This window comes from Camellia sinensis, chromosome 4 (assembly GCF_055761805.1).
Source record: "Camellia sinensis isolate YWXY chromosome 4, ASM5576180v1, whole genome shotgun sequence".
Taxonomy (NCBI): domain Eukaryota; kingdom Viridiplantae; phylum Streptophyta; class Magnoliopsida; order Ericales; family Theaceae; genus Camellia; species Camellia sinensis.
The window spans coordinates 42,996,226-43,021,634 of NC_138964.1; the positions used below are offsets into that span (position 1 = coordinate 42,996,226).

General features: G+C 34.6%; 1 protein-coding gene across 4 annotated transcripts; it reads right to left on the reverse strand.

Moving 5' to 3' along the window:
- Positions 1-1,839: 1,839 nt before the first annotated feature.
- On the reverse strand, positions 1,840-23,209 carry LOC114260222 (DNA-directed RNA polymerase 3, chloroplastic). Of its 4 annotated transcripts, XR_014366396.1 has the most exons (20): positions 22,231-23,204; positions 19,501-19,704; positions 19,260-19,390; positions 18,817-18,886; positions 17,875-17,933; positions 17,486-17,603; positions 17,255-17,368; positions 16,688-16,819; positions 16,084-16,500; positions 10,476-10,526; positions 9,805-9,875; positions 7,963-8,047; positions 7,695-7,847; positions 5,410-5,484; positions 5,233-5,322; positions 5,045-5,092; positions 4,840-4,954; positions 3,791-3,888; positions 2,716-2,819; positions 1,840-2,520 (listed from the first exon to the last, which is right to left on the reverse strand). XR_014366396.1 is itself a non-coding variant. In XM_082924697.1 (19 exons), exons 1-19 carry the CDS (start codon positions 22,663-22,665, stop codon positions 2,410-2,412), a joined length of 2,583 nt encoding a protein of 860 aa, XP_082780823.1. In that variant the 5' UTR covers positions 22,666-23,209; the 3' UTR covers positions 1,840-2,409. The 4 variants fall into 4 exon arrangements, 3 of the variants coding, with proteins under 3 accessions (XP_082780823.1, XP_082780825.1, XP_082780824.1); XM_082924697.1 differs by lacking the exon at positions 3,791-3,888 and having other exon boundaries at positions 22,231-23,209; XM_082924699.1 differs by lacking the exon at positions 3,791-3,888 and having other exon boundaries at positions 19,501-19,709; positions 22,231-23,199.
- Between the last annotated feature and the right edge of the window lie 2,200 nt (positions 23,210-25,409).

A 25,409-nucleotide genomic window follows, 5' to 3' on the forward strand; every position in this document is an offset into this window, starting at 1 on the left:
TTGTAGGTCATTTTGTGCTACCATGGTTTAGTACTTGTGTGATATTGTGTATTGTGAATATAATATAATACAATACATATGTAGTTATTCTTTGATCTTAACATATGTTTTGTTTGGATACTGATTCTTAGATCTTTCAATTATAAAGATGCAATTTTGTTATTATACATATATAGTGGCTCTTTCTTGTTATGTTTTACGTATTGGTGATTTTAATACGGTTGTCATTCTTTGATCTTGTTATGTTTTATTTGTATTTTTTTATTCTATTGATGTCAAAATTTTGTAATATATCACTCTCCTGTTACTTTGATACAGTAAAGTATTTACCAATAATTGTAAAGGCTCTTCGTTCACAAAAAAAATGTAAAGGTGATAAAAACCACAAAAATAAAAATAAAAATAAAAAAAAAAAAAAAATCAGCGATGGATGCGTTACTAATTGTAGATGTATCACTATTTTTTCCCGTCACACTCATCTCTCACATTGCATTAAATCAAAAAATTGAAAAAACAAATAAAACAAAATTTTTTTTTTTTTTTACAACTGCAACAGCATCGATTAATTTACTTTGATCAAAATTTTTATCATATTTATTTCACTACTCTATATATATAAATAGATAAGCGATGACATGTGACCAAACTTCTGAAAAGCGGTTGCGGTCGCCGTAATGGTTGCGGTGGTGGTTGCAGGATGGAAAGGCCGTAGCGTAACGGTTGTGATAACCGGAACTGTGATTTTTTTTATTTTTCGCACAATTTGAAAAAAACTTACCGACACGCATATTTTTTTTTTCAAAATCTCATTTATTGAGGTTTAAAATAGATTTTAATAAATTTTTGTTAATTTTTAAGTATGGTCTAATGTACATATTTTCAAATCACTATAAAAACAATTTTATATATTTTATTTCAATAGTTAATGACTTTAAGAATAATTGATTTTAAATGTTTACAAATTATTTTTGACCAATACACGAACCAACTGAATAAAAAATATTCACAATTATTAAATGATTATAAAAATAAAAATTATGCCTTAAACAAAAATTATTTTTGAGACATTTTTTTAGACAACACTTTAAAGCTAACTAAAAAAAATTATTTACAATTAAGTATTAAAAATTATTTTTGAATTACTGATTTTATTTATTTTTTAAAGACACTTTTTAGACAACACATTAACAAAATAAAAATATTAAATAAAATGATTATAAAAATAAATTCAACCACCGTTTATATATTTTTTATTTTACATGCTAATGTAATGAAATAAAAATTATAAATAAAAAAAATTCATATAAAATTTTTTCTTTGAATTTAGATCACTTAAATATTTGTTCTTTTTTTGTATTCTTTTATTATTATTTTTTTTAAGAAAGGAAACTATTTAGAATATTATAAAATGGTGTAACGGTGTATAATGAACCGTTACAGCCTGTAATGTCGTTATGTAACACCGAAACGGTCTTTACACATGTGAATTTTTATCACACTGCTATAACGGCCGTAACGGGTGACGGTAACCACTACAGCCGTTACGTAACTGCGTTACAGCCAATTTTTAAAACCTTACATAAAACATTTGCAACAATCTCTCGCTCTTCCCCCTCTGAAATTGATTCTACAATTGCACGACATAAAAGGTGACCATAACTCTCTGATGGCCAGAATTGGTGGCGGTGTTGGTGGTGGTGGCAGCCGGGAATCAGGAGAAAGAAAGAGAAAAGGGAGAGAAAGGGAAGCTAGCCTGAGTATAAGATTAAAATGCAATGGTAAACACATTTTTATACATTAGATTTCTACTATAATCTTTATGGTTCAGAGAATAAGCAATGATGTGTAAATATATCCCATAAAATTATTTTTTCCAATTGTCGTATACAGGTTACATAATTTGGCTCCATCTTCCCTGCTCTAAAGCACCTCTTCCCATCTATTTTCATATTTCAAATACAAAACTATACAATACATAGAAAGAATACAAAATTGAATCAACTGGCAAGAACAAAATTGTTACACCTAATTTAGCACCAAGAAGAATCAGCAATGTTGAATCAGAATCCATGCTATTTAGCATTTTTCTATCTTTCCCGGACATCAGCAGAGCACACGAAACAGGAGTTTTCAACTTCTGAAATCCCACTGTGCAGAGTACCGATTGATTTCCCTAGGTGTAAGGATAAATGATGATCAAACAGGGTTTGTCCTGCAACCTAGGCAACCCTTCCAGCTCTGTGACTTACTTGACAGCACAGGACTAGGCCTTCATAGGAGCAAACCCGAGCTTTCACTTCTCACTGTAAATGTGGTCTTAAGTTCCACCCATGTTCCCGGGGATCCCACTTCAACCATGTTTTTGATACTTTTCTGAAGACTCAAATGATAGAAATATATGTGGACGGGTTAGTTGAAGAAGTACGGAGAATAGAGAACTTGTTGCAAGTTGAAGTCGCCTCTTTCTGGGAGGGGAGGAAATGTCAACTCTGGATATGATCTCTGGAAGCTTTCAAGCAACTGGGTAAAGAGAATCAGAATATTATGTAGATATATAAGTAAATTAATTCAAAATTTTGATGTCACTTGTATGTTGATGTTCAGATCCATGAAGCAATAATGGCTTTATATGAATAAGGAATTACAACAAAACTACATGTTTTTATTAGTGTGCTCAGGAGAGAGAGAGAGAGAGAGAGAGAGAGAGATGCTTACATCTTCTAGTATTGATGTTCTATAAAGCTCCACAAACTTTTCCCTGATGATCCGATTCATCCTATCAACGTCACATGCATGCGTCCAGAAAGAGTCATGCACCCCTGCAACAGACAACAACATGAAAACATAAATTTCTCATTTTCTACAAATTCCCCTCCAGTCTTTCCCAAGGAAGAGCCTATAAAAGCACGTCAGAGTTTCAAAAATGTTTGATTAAAAAATTATCTGAAAATAAATGTATGACAAGCATTTGAACATGCATTAAATAGAAGCATTTTAATATAATTATGAATTTCAAAACATACAGCACACTAGTGGGGACATATAAATGCATATTAGACTTGATTCAAGTTAAAGACAACACAAATGGATATTATATATTTGAATTCTTAATATGATCATGTAATATTAGGAAATAAAATGATTTTTTTTTTTTTTTTTTTTGATAACCGGGTGTCCGGACAAGTTTACGCGTACCTCGCCTAAATCCCAGGACCTTGAAATTAACGACCGGGCAAACCTCTAGTGGCCCCAAGGTTTGAGATGTTTGGCCTTGTGGGTTTTGAACCTACAACCTTTTGGGTGGTAAGCCCTTTGGTTACTTTCTTTACCCACTAAGCCAAACCCTTTGGGGTTTATAAAATGAAATTAATTTATTTCTGACATCCATTAAGAGACTGATTGAGAAGATAGAAGTGGATCTGTGGATTTAGGCAATAAGTTGACTGAAGCCAATAAATCAGAGTATTTCACTTCATTGTAGTACAACGCCATTCACCTAATTCACATAACAACTTCTAAAGTTATCAAGAGATTAAGGAACTTCTCCCAGTGGTCAACTCGGAGATGTGTGCAAAAAGAAAATAAAGACGGAAAAATAAAAAAGAGTAGACATTTCTGTAATTGTGGATCCCACATAAAGCATAATCCTAGAGTCCAGACAAATGTTGAACAATTTAGACGACTTGTAATCTACAACTTAATAGATTCAAAGTGTAGAAACACAAAAACAACCACAGAAAATACAGGTGGAACAATGTGAGTGAGACAATATCATTAATGGCGAACCCACCAGCTGATATGTATGGCCAGAATTATTTGATGTGCTTGGTTCTGTGGGGAGATCATTTTTTTCATTTTCAGAGTATGGTACCAACAGTACGAGCTTCCCTACAGGATTGGAGAAAACAGATCACTTAACCAATAAGTTGGCCTCAATTATGCTACATGGACTTGTGTATGCGTATTGGGTGGGGCTATGTGTCCAAGCATTGGACCTTCTTTTCTTAATTTTAGATATATTAAAATATGTATCCAAATATTAGACACAGGGCATGTGGGCAAGTTCCCAACATTTAAAAGCATTGTTTATTGCATAATATCTGCATATAAGATGCCATTATTTAGAAATTTACTTGAAATTAAATAGGATTTAGGGCAAAAAGGAATTCTATCTCCTATCCATGTGAGAAGTTAGAAATTTTCCTTTACTATCAAAAGTGAGCTCCTTGTTCTTTAAACATTGTTACAAATTAGAGAATCCAAGTGTATAATACAGATTCTTCAACTACCTTTCACTTGTCACTTTGTTCCACTCACTCGCTGTAACAGAATTTACATCCATTCTTGGGCTCTTTTTTGCCTCTATAGCTTCAATCAGCTTTATGGCATCCTTCGCAAAATTATTTATGGGATTTGCAGAAATTTGTTAGATCATCGACCCTCTTTATTAGCTAATAAATTCAATAAGGGTCATCTGCAAACCTGGGGCTTGCGGATGAAGCCTTTGAATAGAACATGCCATTGTGAGGCATCTCCATTAAAACTTAAAAGGAGCTTTGGATTTCTTCTGGTAGAATTATATAGCTAGAAACAAATCAAGACACGTTCAATCTTCAAGCAACTCCTAAGATTAAAAGTTCTTGGTGAAGAAATTTATGAAAATATCAATCTGATTTAAAAGCTGCTTTTGATTTCGTATCTGCTGAACATGAACTAAAAAAACTATCTATGATCACATAACATGCCACTTGCTGGATGGCAAACACAGAAGGATAAGATGATCCTTAAAAAATTCAAAGTCTCTTTCTGAATAGGTTTAAGCTTTAAATAAAATGGTACCTGCAAAACGTAATCCAGCATCCCTGCATGCAACAGCAGTCATCATCATGTGTGAACCATCAAGTGAGTGCACAAAATTCGGAGGAAATGCTGTTCTCTGTTTCCTAACCTCAACCTAGAGTTCACATGATAATGAAAGTTATGGCAACGACGGTGTCGGAAAAGAGATGGGAGAATTTCTGACAAAATAATGATATGTACTTACAGAGTCGCCCTCACGCTGCAAAGCCAACACCTGAAGAGAAGTTCTTATCTGCAGCACCACGGTGTGATTTGTTAAATAAGTAATCATAGAATTTTAAAAAAAAACAGAGGGAGACCAATATCATTTCACAGATTTTATGAGGAATTACATTTTATGATTTCAAAATACAACTAAATTCAAATACTCACAACATGCCGTTCAGTTTTAAAGTAGGGTTGCACAACAGGAAGACCTAGAGGAGTTGTCCAACGCACTGGTTGATTTTCTGAAGCAATAATCTGTAGAATTTCAATAATCAAGATTCCAAATTAAAAATAGGACTTCTGATCAAATTTAACAGTCCAAAATTTGAAACAAAAGTATACCTTTGCACAATCACCAAGCCAACCCATTATGGCACGTGCAGCTTCGAATATTTCTCCAAGGGCAGACATTGTCACCTAGTTAAAATTGTGGTATTGAAACGAATGATTTTTTTTTTTTTTTTTTTTTTTTTTTTTTTGAACAAGTATTGAAAAGAATGATTGAAATGAAAATATTACGATTTGATCAGAGCAGCAAAGTTCTTTTTTAAATCTTGGTATTAAACATCATGTGCCTAAAAATTTAACATTTGAATTAAACAAATGCATAAAGAACAGACTATGTTTCTCTAAAATAAACAAATGCCCCACAGCCACAAACCAATAGATGAGGCACACATGGTCTTCAAACAAGATAAAACCAATGTTTAGGCACATGCCTATGTCAAACACTAATCCCCTGGCAATTTATGTCTTGCAATACATATTTCGAAACATGGTACACTTGCATTCTAAAACAATGAATTTAGTGATTCCAATTTTTCCTATATATTTTTCCTTGGCATTTTCCATAGGAGAAAATAAATCAAACAGAATGAATTTAAATCTAGCAGGTGTGCAACAGGACAAAATGTCAAAAAAGGCCAAGCTGCTCCTAGAAATGTGTTTTTAAGTGATTGATTTGTAGGATAATATATGCTACGTTTCATTGGATGTCTAAATGTTTACAATAAATTGGTCTCAAGTTTGTAGTACCTTAATAAATTTCAAGTGTGATCTATATAAATGATAAATCTACCCCTATCAAACCACATTTTAGAGCATGTGTTGTATCACATCCCTGTTCTTGTTTCTCGTACCGCAATGATCCCTGTTCCAAGTAATATTGCTTTGTCCAAAATTACAACATAACTCAATAATTTTCCAATTTAAACCGCCCTAAGAGAATGACGTTGGGTTATGATATCAAAGTTCTAGGGACACTTATGGCATGAGTTCGAACATCGAACACTATGCTATGGGAATGGGGTCACATTTATAGCCTATCATGTATGAAGACAAACTCGAAGTAACGAAAGGGGGGGAGGAGAAAGAAATAGATGGATGGAGTTTTGGTTAACAAATGAAGGAAATTGGGTGTGAAAGATTGATATAAATTGTTGGGCCGATGTTTAAATACCAAAACCTTCCGGGGAAAATTGTTTCTCCCAAATGCTTCCCTCTTTCCCTTCCCGTCATGCTTTTGCCAGCTGAACACCACCCATATGTAAGGAAAAATTTAGAGTCATTATTTTTCTTCTTTTTATTTTCCTCGACTCTGCTAAACCGAACGAAAGGATGAAGGACTACATTCTTTTCCCAGGGGTTCTTCCATCACTATTATCTTTCCTTCCTCCTCGCTTTTTCATCCCTTACAAAATCCTAGAATAAGGAAACATGGAAGCTTCATGTGATGGAAAGTTACAACTTGAAGTAGCACCACGAGTAAAAGCTAAATGAGTGACGCATAAGTCTTGGTCAAGATCAAAATACAAGCAAATGCTTCACATGAATATGTAACCTAAACTGTGCCAACTCACACTCAGTTGTGTGCATGGATAGACCCATGCTGAATTAATCATTTGGTGGGATGCTCAGCACAAGCTAATCAAAAGAGAAACTTGCTAAAGAAAGGTACCACTCAACTCCTAATACATGGTAAGGGATGGTTGTGATTTTTAGAGTTATAGTTTTCTATAGGGCACTGCTAATTGTCCAGTAATGTTCATTGGAGCTTACATTGTCCCCACAACCTCAGCATCTAGAAGCAATCTCATCACCTACAAAAGCTGGGCTCCTTACCATATTTCAACTATCCATCACATGAACCAAGAGAAATCTTTCTTTTGATGTAAAAGGATCAATTGAAGGAACTAAATCTTGTTTTTTATGAACTTCATCTCTATATTTGAGCAAATTTTCTGTGTCATTAAAGCCATTTTTGCATGGTATGAACTAGTTGAGTGAGGAAGCCTACTAACCTAGGTTGGCCAATCACTTATATCAGTGATGGATAGTAAATCAAATCTCCAATTTCAATCTTTTTCACTTATTAGGTGCCAGAGGTTCAAAATATGCCAAAAACATGGGTCAAGCATGGCCAATCATGAGAAACAATAAAATGCCAACTACATTAATGAATTGATTTTCACTGTAACCTTGACTTTCTAATGAATTTTCTTTAGCGTGAAGAATCAAAATATTTTCTGTTTTCATGACATAAGCAACAATATTAAGGACATTGAAGTGGAAATTATGTTCTCTAATGCTAACAATCTAACCCTATTTTCTAGTCAGTGGACGCTTACTTTAGCAGCATAGCAAGCTGCATTAAAAAGTAGGCCATCATCAGTAATTTGACCCTTCTCCTCTAATCTCCTTTTGATCTGCTCTCGTGCGCCAACATAAGTAACGCCATATACTGAAGTCATCACTGTCTGTTTCACTAGTTTCCTATCCACCTGAAAGCTAACAAAGTTAAAGGTCATTATCTAGAATTCATCATCTTATAAATATGTAATGTGGTCTAAAACTCAAACATTTCAGGGAAGTGAGGGAGAAGTAAAAGAAATCAACCTGTCCAATTAAGAGCTTGGCTAATAAAGCATTTGGACTAGTTGCAGGATCCTTATTGCTGTCCCTTACCATGATATCATGAACCCTGCCAGATTAAACTGTTGCTTTTTAAGGGTCATGAATGCAGCGTTAAAATATTAACAACAAAGTAATGCATGAGACAAAAGATCAAAGCCTCCTCTCCCAAACCTCCCTTCCCTTCTCCTTTTTTTATTTGGTTGAGAATGGAGAGGGAAGGGTAAGAAAGGGGTTACTAGTTTATGACTTTGCCCAAATATATTTACAAAAGTGCTTTTTCAAGGCAAGAAGGTGATGTAGAAGTTGATTAAGTATAAGGTTCCACCTTCCCTTCCTCCTGTTCGCTACTGGGTGAAAAGGGTAGGTGGTACCATGGAAACTCTCCCCCACCCTTTTTCCTTCCCCATCTATTTTCCTGCTATCAAATACTAGAAACACCAAATGTTGTTTAGAGGCCAGAAGTGATGAAGTGTAAGGTTCCTCCTTTCCTTCCACCTGTTCACTGTTGGGTGAAAAGGATATGTTGATCCAAAGAAACTTGTGGGTATCTATATTATGCTTGGCACATGGCGAGCCCTACGGGCGTCCCGTCAACACCACTACACATTCACGTGGCAGACCCCTAAGGCACCACGATGAGTATGTAATCACCACTACACACACACGTGGCAGACTCCTGAGACACCACGATGAGTATGTCATCACCACCACACATCCACATGGTAGACTCCTGAGGCACCACGATGAGTCGGGGTCATATGCCAAGCCTAAGCAAGGGCATGCACACCACCAAGTATGAAAACAAGGCCACAGCCTACTTAGATAGAGCTGGCTCACCTAAAGCTCTCCATGGCCCTACATAACTCAAGAAATATATTCTCTACCCGCTCACCCCAGCTCCATAGCAACATAGTGGGACTCTTGACTCACCTATGTTTACTTAGCTACTCAGGATGAGCCCTTGACTCATCCATGCACTCACCCTCTTGCCTACTTAGGTTGGGAGCAAGACCCAAGCACTCCCCTTGGGATCACTGGAGGATTGTGGATTGGAGGCTAAGACCTCAGGATCGTCCAAGGTCGTGTAGTTGTCTTCCTGCAGTGACAACTCTCCCTTTGACCTGGCTTAGAGACAGGGACGTTGACCTTACACTTACATCTAATGCACATATGATACACCTCTCAAGATATCATACCTACAGCTGCAACTCCTATGATGCAACCTTCCCAAGGACCTGAATCATAGGGCACAACTAGTAGGGCTAATATCACCCTCCTGTCAAGTCGAGGAGAACTCGCCACCTGTCTTGAGGTTGCTTGGACTCCAATACTCATGGAGTCTCTATAACGGCATCATATGTGCAGCCACAATAACACAACAAGAGCAACAAGAATCATATAATATACACTAAGTGTTCAAGGTCCCTCACTGCCACCCCTTTCCTCTCTAAGCTTGCCTTGGTCTTCTCCTCTTCCATCTCCGGTGATCTCAGGGCATTGAAGTGCCTACCATCTTCCCAGAAATCATAGACCGATCACCTCTAATCTCTATCACCCACAAAACTCTCCCCCTCTTTTTTTTCCTACCCCTTCTCCTTTCCTTCTATCAAATACTAGAAACTCTCTTCATCCATCATCTGGAAAAGACAGAAAGGGGAATGAAAAGGAAAAGAGAATTGAGATTTCTCCCTCTTCCTTTCCCCTCCCCTTTCCTCTTCAACTATGAATTGCCACAGAAATACAGACTATAAGCTATCATAGGGTTTATAATAGCTTAAAGAGAACAATGATTGGATTCCAAGTTCACAATAGATACCAGTATACCTTGCAGCAATTTCGGAATAAACATCAGCAGGTTTCTCTCCAGCAACTAAGTTGACAGCAGCTGCTTCCAACTGTACAAACAGAGCCACCATAGAGAAGGCAGAGGATGTGAATGTACTCTAAATCAATTAGCAATGCCAAAACTCCACGCAAAATTAATTAATTAATAATAAAACGTGCCAAAAAAACAATTGAAAGCAGAGGTTACAGCATTAACTCCAAATATGACCACAAAAAATAAATTGAACATAAAATACTAGACAAGACTTGAAGCTTAAATCTATGAATTCCATACTCAATTCACCATGGAAATAGAATAAATGTGTACAGCCATTGCATGAACCATAAAAGCAAGCCTCCTAGGCAGATAAGAGAAGAAAACATAAAAGCAAGCTTCCATGGCTGGTGCATCAGGGGCTGCAAATAAATAGAATCTCAAAAAGAGAATTCCACCAAAAACATAGGCTTACTAAACATAAGATTTCAATAGTCTCATAAAAATGACTTTTGCACATGTTTCCCAAGTAATGCATAAAAGAAGAAAACAATGTCAACGATGCAAAGATGATATTTTTTTTGAAACAAAAACGAAATTTATTAAGCAAAGCAATAGAAAGGGAGATATCATCCAGCAAAGAATGAAACAATATAAGTTCGAACAGAAAACTTACAGCATCTCTTCCCAAGGCTGCATAGTGCTGTAGGCCATTGCATGAACCATCCTAAAAGAAGAAAGTGCAGCATCAAGATCAGGCTAGAAGAAGCCAAATAAGGTGAATGTGCTCTATTCAAAATCCTCTAACTATAATCAAAACCCAAAAGGTACTTAGTTCAGGTACAAGCAAGTAAAACCAATCAATGAAGTAGTTAAGTCCCATCCTACAAATTACAAACACAAATTGGTTGTACAGATCAAAAGCATGACAGAAGATTACAAACAATGCACGAATAATGGCATACATGTGTCAGAGATATGCAGAGGAGGTTACATACATTTCATGATAGGAAAATTGCAAGGCCAACCCTCAATAGAATCCAAAACATCCAATTTTACAATTGGGAAAAGAAAAGCCCAACTAAAATCTTTCTTACATATTACAAGGGTGCATGGTTGTCTGCAATTGCGTATTATCTTAATCCAAGGTTTCATTATGCTCCTGATTTTAATGCAGATTATGAGATAAAGAAGGGACTTTATAAGACAATTGAAAGGATGTGCCCCACTCGTGAATTGCAAGAAAAGGTGGATAGGCAACTAGATATGTTTCACAGAAAACATGTTTGGGATGCAGATGGCCATTCAAATGCGAAGCAAGAAACAACCTGGTATAACATTAACTTTCATTTATTTAGGATTCCCATTTGTTTTACTAAAGTAGTGATTAATTTTTGTTAATACTTGATAGTCTTGTGGTGCGCCTCTTTCAAACTCTTGCCATTCGTGTTCTTAGCTACTTGTAGTGCAACAAGATGCAAGAGAAATTGGAGTACATTTGATCAGGTATAAAAAAATATATAAATTAATTTCAATAAATATTTTAGTATTCAAATGAATAATAAATCCTAATTCAACCCTCCTCATTTAATAGGTGCATACTAAGTGGAGGAATCAATTGGAACAACAAAGACTTTATGCACTTGTGTTCACAAAGTATAATCTCCGATTAGAAGCACGACACCAAAAAAGGGCAGAACAAGGGCATGCCTATGATCCTATTTCTCTATCGGATATCGAATAAGATGATTATAACTGAAAAAGAAGATCCAACCCTACCTGAGGACACCGCATGGCTAGATATTGATGAATGTTTTCAATTTCAAGCGGGATCAAGTAGCAAAAAGAGGAAGAGAGGTAATATACTTCTACTCTTATTTGTAGGGCCCAGAAATCTCAACAATATAAATAAAGGGAAACAAGTGGTTGAAGCTTAGTTGCACAAAACAGAAGCCGGGATGGGGGCGGGGCGAGAGAGCATGGCCACTTAGAAGAGTCATAGGTTGGGAGCGCTTATGTATTATTTCATTAATAATATTTTTAATTTATCTATATAAACTTTTTTTTATTTTTAATTGGCATGTATAAAACATATTTTTTTGGGCTTTATTCAAATATATTAAAGTCATATTATTTTTTTTATTTTTTTATTTTTTATATATATGTCTGTTTTTTAATGGGCTTTGATTGTAATATAATTAGTATTTAGTATCCAATATTTTTTTAATCTGCAAGCTAAGACCAACTATAGGCCCAACGAAGCCCATTGAACTTTTTAAATGAAAGCCCATGACCATCTACGTCAAAATAAAATATATACTAAGTAAAAAAAAATTTAAAAATTAAAAAAAAAAAGGAAGAAAGAAGGATAAATCCAGCAAATAAAGTGAGCAGCTCTGTCGTCTTCTCTCTCTTCGAAGACTGGTCTGATTTGAAGGTTCCTTCAACTTCTCCCTCGGTCTCGTTCGCTTCATCTGTTTTCTAAAGGTATGCCATCTTTCTTCTTCTTCTTCTCCTTCTCCTACATATTTGATATCAGATTCTTTTTCTTTTCTTCTCTCAGATGGATCTTCAGATCTACTTTTCTTTTTCTTTTTTATTGCGCTTTTGGAGTTCACCACCGTTTCCATCTAGATAAAAAAGTGTTTCTCTCCCAAAAGAGTCATGTTTCTTCCTAAGAAACACAGCTTGGATGCACGATTGCTGCAACTAGTTGAAGTTGATGATGATGATGAAGAGAGAGAAAATATTGAGCAAGTAGATGTTGGAAGTGAAGATGATGAATTGATGGATGTTCTTGATGATGACATGACTGATATTTAGAAATTAGAAGTCCAATGGTCTGTTGTGTTGTATGCCACTATGCCTATGATGTCATTTTGGATTTTGAATTTTGTCAAAAGCTAGTTTTTGAAGCTTGAACTTTGATCTATAAACTTTTGGAGCTTCCTCTTAAATCAATGAAACAATGATGCATGAAATTTATAGCATATTGTTATTTTTTTCAGTTTAAGCACTATATTTGTGATTTTATATGTATATATATTTTTTATAAAAAAATATGAACAGTAGCCAGAGACTTTTAAATGAGAGTAATCCGGATGCTTCCAGCAAGAACTTACACGGTATGCAATTGATCAAGTATCTTGCAGTCAACACAGCTTCTGCGCAAACGAGGTACATTCATCATAAGATTCACAATTCAGTTTTTTAGAAATACGATTCACGATTTGATTCGCGATTTGACAACCATGTGAGGGTGTAAATAAAGGACAAATTACTCTTTCTTTTTCCTTTATATCTTACTGGTTATTATGTTGATCAATTCTCTCTTCCATAACCAATTGATGTCTTCGCATGAGCGCAACTTAATGGCTACTATGGAGTGGATACCTGGTTATACACCATCACCTATTTGAGATCGGTTACCTCTTAGTGCATTGCACCCGGACCTTTTAGGACCTTGGGGCAAAGGGGAATTGGAAGCGAACCTTCTTGCATCTCTGTATCTCTTTTGTTTATACCAAACAGTACAAGGAAAGCTCATTGGAGTATCTTTTTAAATGAGTTCCAAATTTTGACCATTGTTAACATGAAACTCTCTTTGAAAGAAGAGACTCATTTTAGGAATGGAGACAAAACTCTAGTGAAATTCATTTTAGGAATGGAGACAAAACTCTAGTGAAATTCATTCCCTAGGAAATATTTCCAAAACATTTCAGGAACTTGTCAGAAACTAGAAAACTTCCTAGAAACACGCTTCTCATAATTTATAGTTTTTCAACTATTTTTTCATGTTCATATAGTTTCAACAATAATATGTAGTAGTTCTCAAAAATTTCTCTAAATATTAGTTAACATCAATCGTTTAATTGATAATGAAAGTATTCTAACCATTTTAAGATCCCCAATAAATTTAAGGGTAATTACACTGACCTCCCTGAGATGCTAATTCCAGATTTCTTCCTCGAGGTTTCTAAAATAACCCTGACCTCCCTGTCAATCTTGTCTCCCTAACGCCATTAGAAAAGGGCCGTCTTTACTTATTTAGCCCTACAATGAATTGAGACATTTTCTCCATTTGATCTGTAACGAAACAATATTATAACCTAACCACAATACTCTATTTGTAAAACCAAACAACACAAGAACTTTACAACAAAACACAAACAATGCACTCAACTTCACTGCCATTATCTTTAACCACCACTACCACCTCATCTTCATCATTACCCCCCTCTCTTGCCTCCCCTTCCCTACAACCATCCCCCACTGTCTCCCACCCACTTTTGTGACCACCATCGCCACCGACTACCACCAGTTATCTCCTACCCAATCATCAGCCACCACAACCATCAGCTACTAACCACCACCACAATCTCTTTCAAGAAAAATGCAACTCCTCTAACCCTAACCATGAAACGCTCCACCCATCCCACAAGAGTCAAATCGAGTAGTGAGTTGAGATGGATCTGATGGTGATAATCAACACCATTGGTGTGCAATTCCACTAGGTCGACAATGATGGTCAACACGTTGGGTCAATGGTTGGCTAAGACCAACGTGTTTCTTTTTTTTTTTCTTTTTTTGAACAAGCAACAATAGAATTTTATTCATAACAAAAGTAACAAATGAGTGGAGGACACAAAGTCCTCATACAATGACTAAGGATCAAAGCATTAATCCAACCAATAAAAACGGAAAAACTAAACAGAAAACATTCCACCATTAAGGATGACAAACAGCAACCCAATCCCTAGAAATAAAAAACGGGGAAATTCCTTTAAAAGGGGAAGCCACACAAGCCCAAATTGAAGCCAAATGCCTCGCCTTATCCCAACATGCCAAATACCTCACCAACTATGAAGCACGGACACCTCTCTAAAGACAGCGTATGGGTGTCCAACACATGTCAGACATGGACACGCATCGGACACGTGGTGGACATGTGTCCGACACTCTATAAGAGGTGTCCCCTTTTTTAAAAAAAAAAAATTGTAGTCGGCCACGTTCGGGACATGCTTGGACAAGTTCAGGACGTGATTCTGACAAAACCCTAACCTGTTGGTCGACAAAGAGAGAGAGAGAGAGAGAAGAGAAAGAAGGTGAAGAAGAACCTAAACATGTTGAAGACTTCGTGTATGAGGACTTGGATTAATGCTTTGATCCTTTGATCCCTCTTTAAATAATAAATAAATAAAATTATATCTATTAGACGTCTCCCCAGTGTGTCATGTCCCTCGTCTTTTGAAAATTTACGTGTCCGTGTTGTGTCCCATGTCTATGTCCATGCTTCATTGCTCACCAACATGTTGGGTCAACAATAATGATCAAACACCCACAATCGCTACAATTTAATGGAGATCTAGACATTTCCGATCAATATGGCCCTTTCCAATGAGTGGGCTCAAGATGATTTTGAAAGGGGATGATGGACAAAGGGTGGGGAGGGGAACAAGAAAGGGGTTTGTTGTGGACGGTAGAAGGTTGGAGAAGAATGATGGAGAGAGGGAGGGGGAGGAGGAAGAAAGAGGGCTTCCATAAGGGTAGGGGGTGGGGTTATGCATCAGTGTAATTTACCTAAATTTAATTATGCATGTCTTATACGTTCTTATATCACCTAGTGTTTTCCATTACACACAATTATTTTGGACCACGTTTCTGTTTCCTGCTTATGTTTCCCGTATTGGAACTATGCTTTTGACTAATAACATCTTGAGAGATTCAAATACATTAGTTTCAATCAATTCCTCAACCGTCATGTGAACTATTTGGCCCACCCCAAGAAAGCATATCCCATTACTAGATCTGAATTACATGATTTCAAACCAGGACCCAAGTTCTTCAAGTGATGGAGATTGGAGACATCTCAATTTAGAGGTAAAATAAAATGCATCTCAATAAAATGGAGATTAGTAACAAAGGGAATAAGCAAAATATAAGATATTTCTTTGTAAGAAAAATTTGATGAGCACAAAAGGGTTGATATAAAGGTGATTTGCTTTCAAGATCTACTCAAGTACAACAATAAAGCATATATGGATGTAGAGGAGACCCTAAACTCAGGCTAGGGTGCAGAAAATAGTTATTATATATCTTTCAGTAGGTTTGGGATTACAACAAGGTAAGCTGGATCTATAATTAGCATTACTCTTACAAATGCAATTGCTAAAAATGGTTCATAGTAAACAAAGCATCCTTGGAGAAATTTACAAAAGATATTTTCAGCTTGCATAAGTTGATAGATGTTCTTTTATGATTCCAAGGCATCCAAAAACACTTACCTGATGAATAGGCAGGTGGGAGATGACAGTATGCGGCGATGAGCTTTTTAAGGCTTCTGTCAGATTAATACAAGTTGCCAAACATTGAAAAGGATCTTCAGCAGTTAACCACCACCGATTTCCATGAAGAGGGTTGTCTGCTGAATCCAATACATCATCCAGATGGCTTTCCACAAACGCTAGGCGTCCATCATATGAAAGCTTTTCAACACCACCTGCATATAGGTTTGCTAAATGTATCTTCAGCCAACGTAAACCAGACTTCCCTAATGGTCGCCCTTCCGCAAACTCAAGAACTCCTCGACAGAGATCAGAACTCAAATGGTTCAAATGCGGATGCATAGGGTAAGCCCGGCCCCGGAAATCCAGATTGTGGGGATAATAAAACCCTTCCTCACCTTTCATTTTCCGAGCCACCTGTTTCAAAATAGGGCCCATTCATAATCCACTCCAATACAATGAAACCTTAAACATATGGTCTGAATACAGTTCTTGAGTTTCTCATAAAGTACATTTTGTGCAATTCATTTTTTACAGTGCAAGTTCAAAGAAAAATAATAAAGCAATACGATATTTAATTTTTTTTGAAAGAAAGAAATCATACAGAAAGCTTAAGTTCAATATCACATCGTTGAGAATGCAACTCTTGGTTGATTTTTTTTGCCTTTCTTACACTCCATTTCCATTTTTTTATTTCTGTTAAATCCTCTGATTGTGGCCTCTCAGGTATGGGAACCTGCAAGTGAATGAAAAGCAGTGCCAGATTGATTACTTAAGGTACAGCTACAGAAAACAAAACCTAACATATCAAGTTGTATAAGTAGTCTACCAATGATAACCATAATGATCGGATGATTTTTTTATTTTTTATTTTTTTAATTAAATATAATGATTGGATAATCCTTTTGCATAGCCATCAAAAATGGCAAACATTGCAGGGGAAATTTTAGGAGTATAATCGAAAGGATTTTCCAATCACATTACAAGCTGTTTCCCATGGATAACAAAGAAGCAAGAACTATCAAGTTTCTCTATAGTGACGAATTGACAACCACCTTGCTATCAATGGTAGACCACTCTTACAAGAATATTATCACTAAATGCACCATACAAACATCCACACTGAATGGGAAGTTGTTTGCTTAAAGAAGAAATTTCAGGGTGCACTCACATCTTTGCGATCAACCAGGCCTCCAATGTTGCCACCTCCAGCCCAAATGCTCTCCACCACACTCAGAACTCTTCGGTTAACTCTCCATTTGGTATTTCCTAGTGTGTCCAGGGCCTGAACATGTGCAATTTTAAAGCAATATGGTTGTGATCTAACTTCACACATAGGACAAACATTAATGCTTTGGAGAAATATAAGGAAAAAATAAATATATCAAACCTAAGCTTTTACCTCGTATACTTTCTGCATTTGTTTCACAGCAATTTTCTTAACAGCATCTTGTTGCTGCCTCGATCCATGAGTTCGCATGAGATAAGAAGGTAAGAAAAAGTACCCGCCTTTGTCATACCTGAAAGGAGTCATATAAGACACTTCAAATATAAGTGAAAATTTTAGCTGAAAGCAACCCTCTATTTCTTTGATTATATCTGAACATACTGGAGTGTCAATTTTCTTTTTCTTTTTCTTTTTTTTTCTCATTAGTCTTTTGAAGAGGTCAAGATAGGGGCAAATCACAAAACATGATGACTTGAACTTTGTGTCCGACTAACACAAACCCAAAGCCAACCACCTTAAGGGCCAGGTGAACAACATCATCGCATGTTGAGTGAATAACATACCCTTTCCATTTTTTTGGAGGCACCAACATTGGCACATAAGGAATGATCATATGCTTAACCTGCATAAAAAGAAATGTTCGAAGGATTAGACATGAAGGACAAATCAAAACAAAAACAAGTACTCAATTTTTTTTATTTGCATATTTGGAATTTATAATCAAGAAAAAAATTTGTATTACTTTCACAAATAATATAATTAGTGGGTTCATAGCAGTCGTCTGAGAAGCACGGGCACGGACACGGGCACGGACAAAGACACAGGACACAATGGTTTCAAACAAATGGGAACACAATCACGGCGAGGACACAGCAATAAAATCTTTTTCATATTTGCTATGTAGATTATCATTACATCCACAAAGTATCCAAAAAAAAAAAATCACTTTGGAATTAACACTTGTCGTTTGTATCCATTTTATGGATGATTGTTAAATATTTAAATCTAAGCAAAAGAGTAATAAACATTCAACATCCAACATCCATCAAAAGCACTAAAAAAAGGGGGAAAAAACCTAGTTGGCATGTCCCCAGAGTGTCCTTGTCATTTCTCCTGAAAACATATTAATTAAATAAATGTGTCCCCACCGTGTCCCTGTGTCTCGGTCGTTTCTGACACCCCTACGGCACTTGTTTTGAAGTGCCGGCACGTCATAGGCAGTTGTAAACGCAAGTTCAAAATATTCCATTGCTTAAAATGTACTTTAAATGTGAAAGATTAAATATCCAATAAAGAACAAATGGAAGGAAGTATACTTCAGTCCACAGGACAATATATCTTATTCTGACACATCATTTATAAAAAGCACAAAAGTATTGGGATTGAATTAGTATTTATGCATACATTCTCATCCAATTAAATAAGATTTATATTTCCTAGGTGGGATAAACCGCAAATAAATATTATGCAAACCAAATGAGCAAAAAGAAGAGATATTAACTCACAGTTCTATCAAGTCCTGCAAGGACTAGGGGATCACATTCTATAACTCCATACCTCTTAACAACTTTCTGCCTACAAGGAGCAAACAACAAATCAGACTTACAACTAAGTTAGAAAGACAGAAATAAAGCAGCGGTGAACCGCTCCCATTGTGCTATGTATGCATATAACCATAATAACTTAACACAAACAATTCAATTTGTTGGCCACATTTTTTTTAATAAGAATTTTTTGACCACATTTTAAATACAGCATTGACACAAACAAATGAAATGTCGAACTTAAGCATCAATCATCAAACAAAACTCATCTGCTTAGGCAATTTCCCCACCAAGAATTGGCCTAATGATCTGTCTAAATATTAGCATATCATGGACCATGAATTAGTCAGACAAGGTCCAGTGCTTTGAAGATGAATTACTGATGCAAAGAATTACATGCTCACCCAGGATCGTTTGAAATTCTGAATAAGTGCCTAAATGCAGGTCGAATATCAGGTGGACTATCTGCTAACTGGTTGACTGGAGGCTGTACATAAGCTGTTTCAGTTAATAATTCTATCAGACGACATCCTAGCTGTATTACATTAGAAAAAGAAAATAATTAGTAACTATAGAACATAAAGAGATATATATATACCCATCACTTATTCATTTCAGAAGGAATAAATATTGATGGCCACAAACCTTAGCCTGTGTGTCACGACCCCAAGGCTTAATTTCTTCATCTTTCACCAGCTTTTGCACCTCAAGTATCTTTCTTCTTCTGATCAAACTTTTTACACGTTTCCTTCGTATCTCAACATCCTTACGAAAGCTTTCTTCAGTTGGAGCTACAATCTTCTTTCTCTGGTACATCTTAGTTTTCTCCAAGAAACTATGAATTCTAACCTGTACTAATTGCAAAAATAATAAGAAGATTATCAATAATTTTATATTTATCCCAAATAAGAGATAATGGATAAAAGAAAAGTTAATCAGACAAAATCTTTTTCCTGATGGCTGATATCGATACTTCAAATAATAATCGAAGTGAGATTAAAGGGCTCTATTCATTTCTCGAATTAGATGATGCATGCATATCGTTATGCCCAACTTAATCAATTCACGTAGTCTCATTATTTGCCAATCCTCTAATAAGCTGATTTGCTTATTCAAAATGGCTTGCATTAGTTACAAGTTACAACTTATGCGTAAGCTCACAATGAATGTCAATTAAAATGGAGATCAATGGTTAATGCAATACCTTCCAATGCAATTCAAATTTGATTCGAAATTTGATGAAACCTTTAACTAAATCTCTCCAAACTAAAAGTCTGAAGTAAGAAATACATATTTATCTAATGCTTGAATACAAAAATAGACTTAATGAACAATGAAGTCACTTGTTTTCCTAATGAGATTAATCAAAATACATAACACTGACTGGACATAAATTCATTAAAAATGATTGAGATTACTTATTGACACTACAGATGAGGAAAGGCTAAAAGGATTTTATTTGGGGTACGCCAATAGATCTGATTGTGACAAATGACACAGCCAGATGTAGTAAGAAAACAAACTTATGAAATCAAAATTAATCTTAGATGTGTCAACTGTAGCAGTATAAATGGAAATATCTCAATTTGCTAGTGGACCCACAATCACTTCCCATTGCTTCTTATCTTCTTTAAGGCTTCAGTCCTTATAGAAGCAGGACATAATCTGTGAAAACCCAATCCCAAATATGATTGTAACTGACTTATTACTAGATATATCGTATACAGAAACACACATGTAGGTATACAGGCTCGAGATTCTAATTCCTTATTCTCTTTCCCTAGAAAACCTTAACAAATTAAGAAAATCCTTCCACACTTTACACTACATGCTACTGCTGTGTAGTGGGAGTAGCCTTATACAATGGTATAACTGAAGTGAATATCAAGCTACTTATAGATAAGAGTGTGATTTTCTATCAACAATTAGAAATCAATTATACATATCTATTAAAATGCATTTATATTTTTCAATTTTTCTTATGGTCAAATTAATCATGTAAAACATATCTAAGTGCATCCTATAATAGTTGAACTATTGATGCATTATGTCCCTAGTTTCTTCGATCTTCTCCTGTAAAAATTCCATTGTTTTTAGCATTAATATATTTTAGTCAATGTTTTTCTTCATTAGGAAAATTAGAAAAACTGTTTGGATCACTCTGGATAGCTTTAATTTAGTATTTTGGTCCAAAAATGTAATATATTTCTGTGTATTGGGTATTTCTGGCTTCATGTACCTAAACGCTCGTTGTTGACTATAGAGGTTTTGGTTCCACTAAGAAGCCCCTAGTCCTATGGAATAGTGTGATTTGTGTTGTGCTTTCAGTTATTTGAACGGAAAGAAATACAAGAGTTTTAATGATAAGTTTGAATAAGTTGCAAACCTATGGGGGAAGATTTTTTACTTGTCTCCTTTTTGGGTTTCAATGTCAATATCTTTAAAAGAATGCCTTTGTTTTTTTGTTTCTAGAGATTGGAAATTGTCTGTTATTTGTAGTTGTGATTAAGGCTTCGTTTGGGAAGTGGGTTGGCTTTTTGATTTTTTGACTTTTTTTACTATTTTAGCATGGGCTAAAAAGCTTGGTTTGGGAAGAGTTTTTTAGCTTTTTTGACTTTTTTTGTGAGAGAATAGTGTAATGATTATAGGTTGGATGTGATGTTTTGTTTTTTGTGGTTAAAATAGCTTATTTTGTCTTTTGTGGCTAAAATAGCCAAAAAAAAGCCCCAAATCCATCTTCCCAAACGGAGCCTAATTTTTCTCTTCCTTTTCTTATGTTTTGATGCCTTCGCGTACTTTGTACTTTCTTTATTCTCTGATTTTAATAATAAGTCAGCCACATGTGGCCCAAGCCAAGCGAATAAGGACCAAATATCAAAGTCTGTGATAATCACAATAGATCACTCAAAAAATATAATGCAAAAATGAATTGCTGCAAATGCAATTTCAAATAATCAAATAATATATTTCCCTGTAGTTCTCTATTACTGCCCATTTCCAGTAGAGCATCCAAATAGTTTACCATTTGACCAAGGAAGAATTCAAATGTAGCACCATGTAAAAAAGATACAGTAGGCCTAGTAATTCGTATTTCTGCATCAACTAGTTGTCTCCTATTCATTTTTACATGCTTCAAGTTAACCAACCAATCACTTTAACCCAACAAGTCACAACAAGATAGCCACAATTGACAACACTATTCTACACAACTGAATCCAATAACTTTCTACATAATTATTGCACATTGTCTCTATAGATTCAAGTTTCAATTCAATGACTACTCATATAGGGATTCCAGTACCACAGACCAATACAAAAATTGCAAATTTGCATATGCTTAGCATACATTCATATACAGAACAATTCAAGACTCACCTCCTGTTCAATTGCCACACCAATCTGAACCGCAGCTTGAACAACCCGAACAGACATGTCCTCTTGCACAGTCATCAACAAAGCCATCATCTTATGCATCACAATAATAGCCATCTTATCAGCGGGCAAAGAATCGATATTCGGTGCAAATGCCGCCTTTTGCTTCTTCGTTCTCTGCGTCCTCTGTTCCTTAGCAATTGCCTCCCTCAAAGGCTCAAACCAACCAAAAAACAACTTCTTTACATAAGGCAAATTGGGGGCCAATTTTTTCTCACACATCTCTCTCTCCAACTCCCTATACTCCTCCACCATCTTCTCCCAAGCCTCAGTCTCAGCCCTAATCTGTCTCCTCCTCAACAAATAATATCTCTTCCTATCAACTTCTTGGAATTCTGATTTCACCTCTTGTTTAGTCCTATTGTACAAATTCTTCATAAACAGTGAAGTAATCCAAGGTGGGTCTTGAATGAAAACTCTCCTAATCGATTCCCGAGGGGCAATTTGATGAAATCCATTTGCAATTGTGGGCAAATTTGCCAAATCCTCGAGATTTTGGACGAAACTCTCGTCGGTTGAGTCGGATAAGGGGTGTAAATGAGTTGAAACTGAAGTGTTGAGACAAGGAAGCTTGAGGCTGTGTGGGAAAGAAGAAGAAGAGGAGAATGAAGGTTTTTGAGAGAAATATGGAGTGTTAGGGTTTAGAATGAAGAGAAAGTTTGGGGGTTTGGGGGGGTTTTGGTTTGGTTTGAGATTTTTGGGTCTCCATGAGGTGTGTAGTTGAGCTCTAGGGCTCGGAGCAAAGGAAGCTGTGGAAGCCAGGTTAGCGGGAGTTGGCAGTTCTGCTGGGTAGAGAGAGAGAGAGGGGAGAGAAAGAGAGGAAGAGAGATAGGGTAAGAGTGAAGAATGAAGAAGATAAAACTACAAAACCTCTCTTGAACCCTATATTGCAAATGTAGGTTTCATTTCAATGAATCAAAAAAAAAATATCGTATTCCTCGTTTTGTACATTTGGTGTGTTTGTGCGTGGCATTTTTTTTTTTTTTCACAATAAATTTGGACAAGATTGTAAAGGAGTCTAATGCAGCAGAGTTTTGTTAATTTTGAGTTCAGTTTGTTTACTTATCGGGTTTATTTATTGATTTCGAACCCGACTCAATAGGTAATTGGGTTTAAATTCGGCTTAATTCGTTAACTAGCCTATCACCCGTGCTATGCATGGGATAATTATAAATATTTATATTTGTTTTTGGTTTTTTTAATATATAAATTATGTTTTTTAAGTTTTTTTATAAAAATAATTTAACAATCTTATCACTACTCATAGTGTATGAGAGAAGTTAAAAAGGGTACTGTAATAACTATACACAGATTGTATCTATAGTTATTTGTATGAGGGGATTTTAAATGCTGATCAGGAGATTTTGACCAAATCAATAAATGCAGGCATGTGGATTGAAAAAAGTTAATAAATGTTGATCAGGAAATTTTGACCAAATCAATAAATGTTGAGTTTTTTTTTTTTTAATAAAAAATTTAGAAAATTCACTCCCACAGGCCTTGGGCTTAAAAACCCCATTTTGCTTAAAAACCCGCTTGAGTGTTTATATTTATCTAACTTCAATTATATTAAAAAATCAAATTATAAACAAAATGAGATAACTTCAATCATACAAATCACATTTTTTTTAATGCTATCTAACTACAATCACATTTTTTTTCATAATAAAAAAAAATTGAAAAAAAGAACCATTAAAATAGTAAATAAAAAGATTATTTAGAACCATTGAACAAACTACAATCACATTTTTCTTTTTGTAAGTGTTTATGTTTATCTAATTTCAATCATATTAAAACATAAAATTATAAACAAAAAGAGATAATTTTAATCATACAAATCACAATTTTTTTAATTCTATCTAATTATCATCAATAATTAAAAAACGCAATAATTTATTTTTCAAAAAACATAGTGAGTTAAAAGGATCAATTACAATTTTTTTGGGTCAAAATACAATCTAATCATCATCAATAATTGATACATTATGTGACCCTAATGAGTATAATCCATTTTGCTTTTCAAAAAACACAGTGAGTTAAAAATCAAATCACAAATTAAGTGAATTGATAGTTAAAAAAACACAATAATTTTTTTTTCAAAAAACACAGTGAGTTAAAAAAATCAATTACAATTTTTTTTTTTTGAAAATACAGTCTAATTATTATCAATAATTGGTACTTTAAAAATCAAATCAGAAAAAAATCAAATCAAATCACAAATATTTTTATGTTATCTAACTACAATCATATTTTTTTCATAAATAATTATAAAGAAAAACCATTAAAAAAGTAAATAAAAGATTAAATCACATTAAAAAAAAAATCATTGAACAAACTACAATCACATCACATTTTTCTCATAATAAAAAAAATAAATGAAAAAAAGAACCATTGACTAACTACAATCATATTAAAAAAAAAAACCATTAAACTAACTACAATCACATTTTTTTCTTTGTGAGTGTTTATATTTATCTAATTTGAACCATATTAAAAATAAAATTAAAATAGTAAATAAAAAGATTAAATAACATTAAAAAAAAATATTGAACTAACTACAACAATCATATTAAAAAAAAAGAGCCATTGAACAAACTACAATCACGTCACATTTTTCCCATAATAAAATAAATAAATGAAAAAAAAAACTATTAAACTAACTACAATCACATTTAAAAAAAAAAATCATTCAACTATCACATTTTTTTCTTTGTGAGTGTTTATGTTTATCTAACTTCAATCATATTAAAAATAAAATTAAAATAGTAAATAAAAGATTAAATAACATTAAAAAAAATATATTGAACTAACTACAACAATCATATTAAAAAAAAAGAGTCATTGAACAAACTACAATCACATCACATTTTTTCCATAATAAAATAAATAAATGAAAAAAAGAACTATTAAGCTAACTACAATCACATTAAAAAAAAAAAGAATCATTCAACTAATTATAATCACATTTTTCTCTTTGTAAGGGTTTATATTTATCTAACATCAATCATATTAAAAAATTAAATTATAATTTTTTATTCGCTAGACAAATTATAAATATTTTTATGCGCTATCTAACTACAATATTAAAACAGTAAACAAAAGGAAAAGTCAAGAAGGAGAAA

Bases quoted from the DNA above. Each gene is read 5' to 3' on its own strand.
- LOC114260222 (XM_082924697.1), bottom strand. From the start codon at position 22,665: ATGAAGAATTTGTACAATAGGACTAAACAAGAGGTGAAATCAGAATTC. The intron at 10,527-16,083 runs GTAAGTGTTTTT...TTCTTCTTTTAG, and splicing joins CCCACCTGCCTATTCATCAG to GATGGTTCATGCAATGGCCT. The intron at 5,485-7,694 runs GTAAGCGTCCAC...AATTTTAACTAG, and splicing joins CAGCTTGCTATGCTGCTAAA to GTGACAATGTCTGCCCTTGG.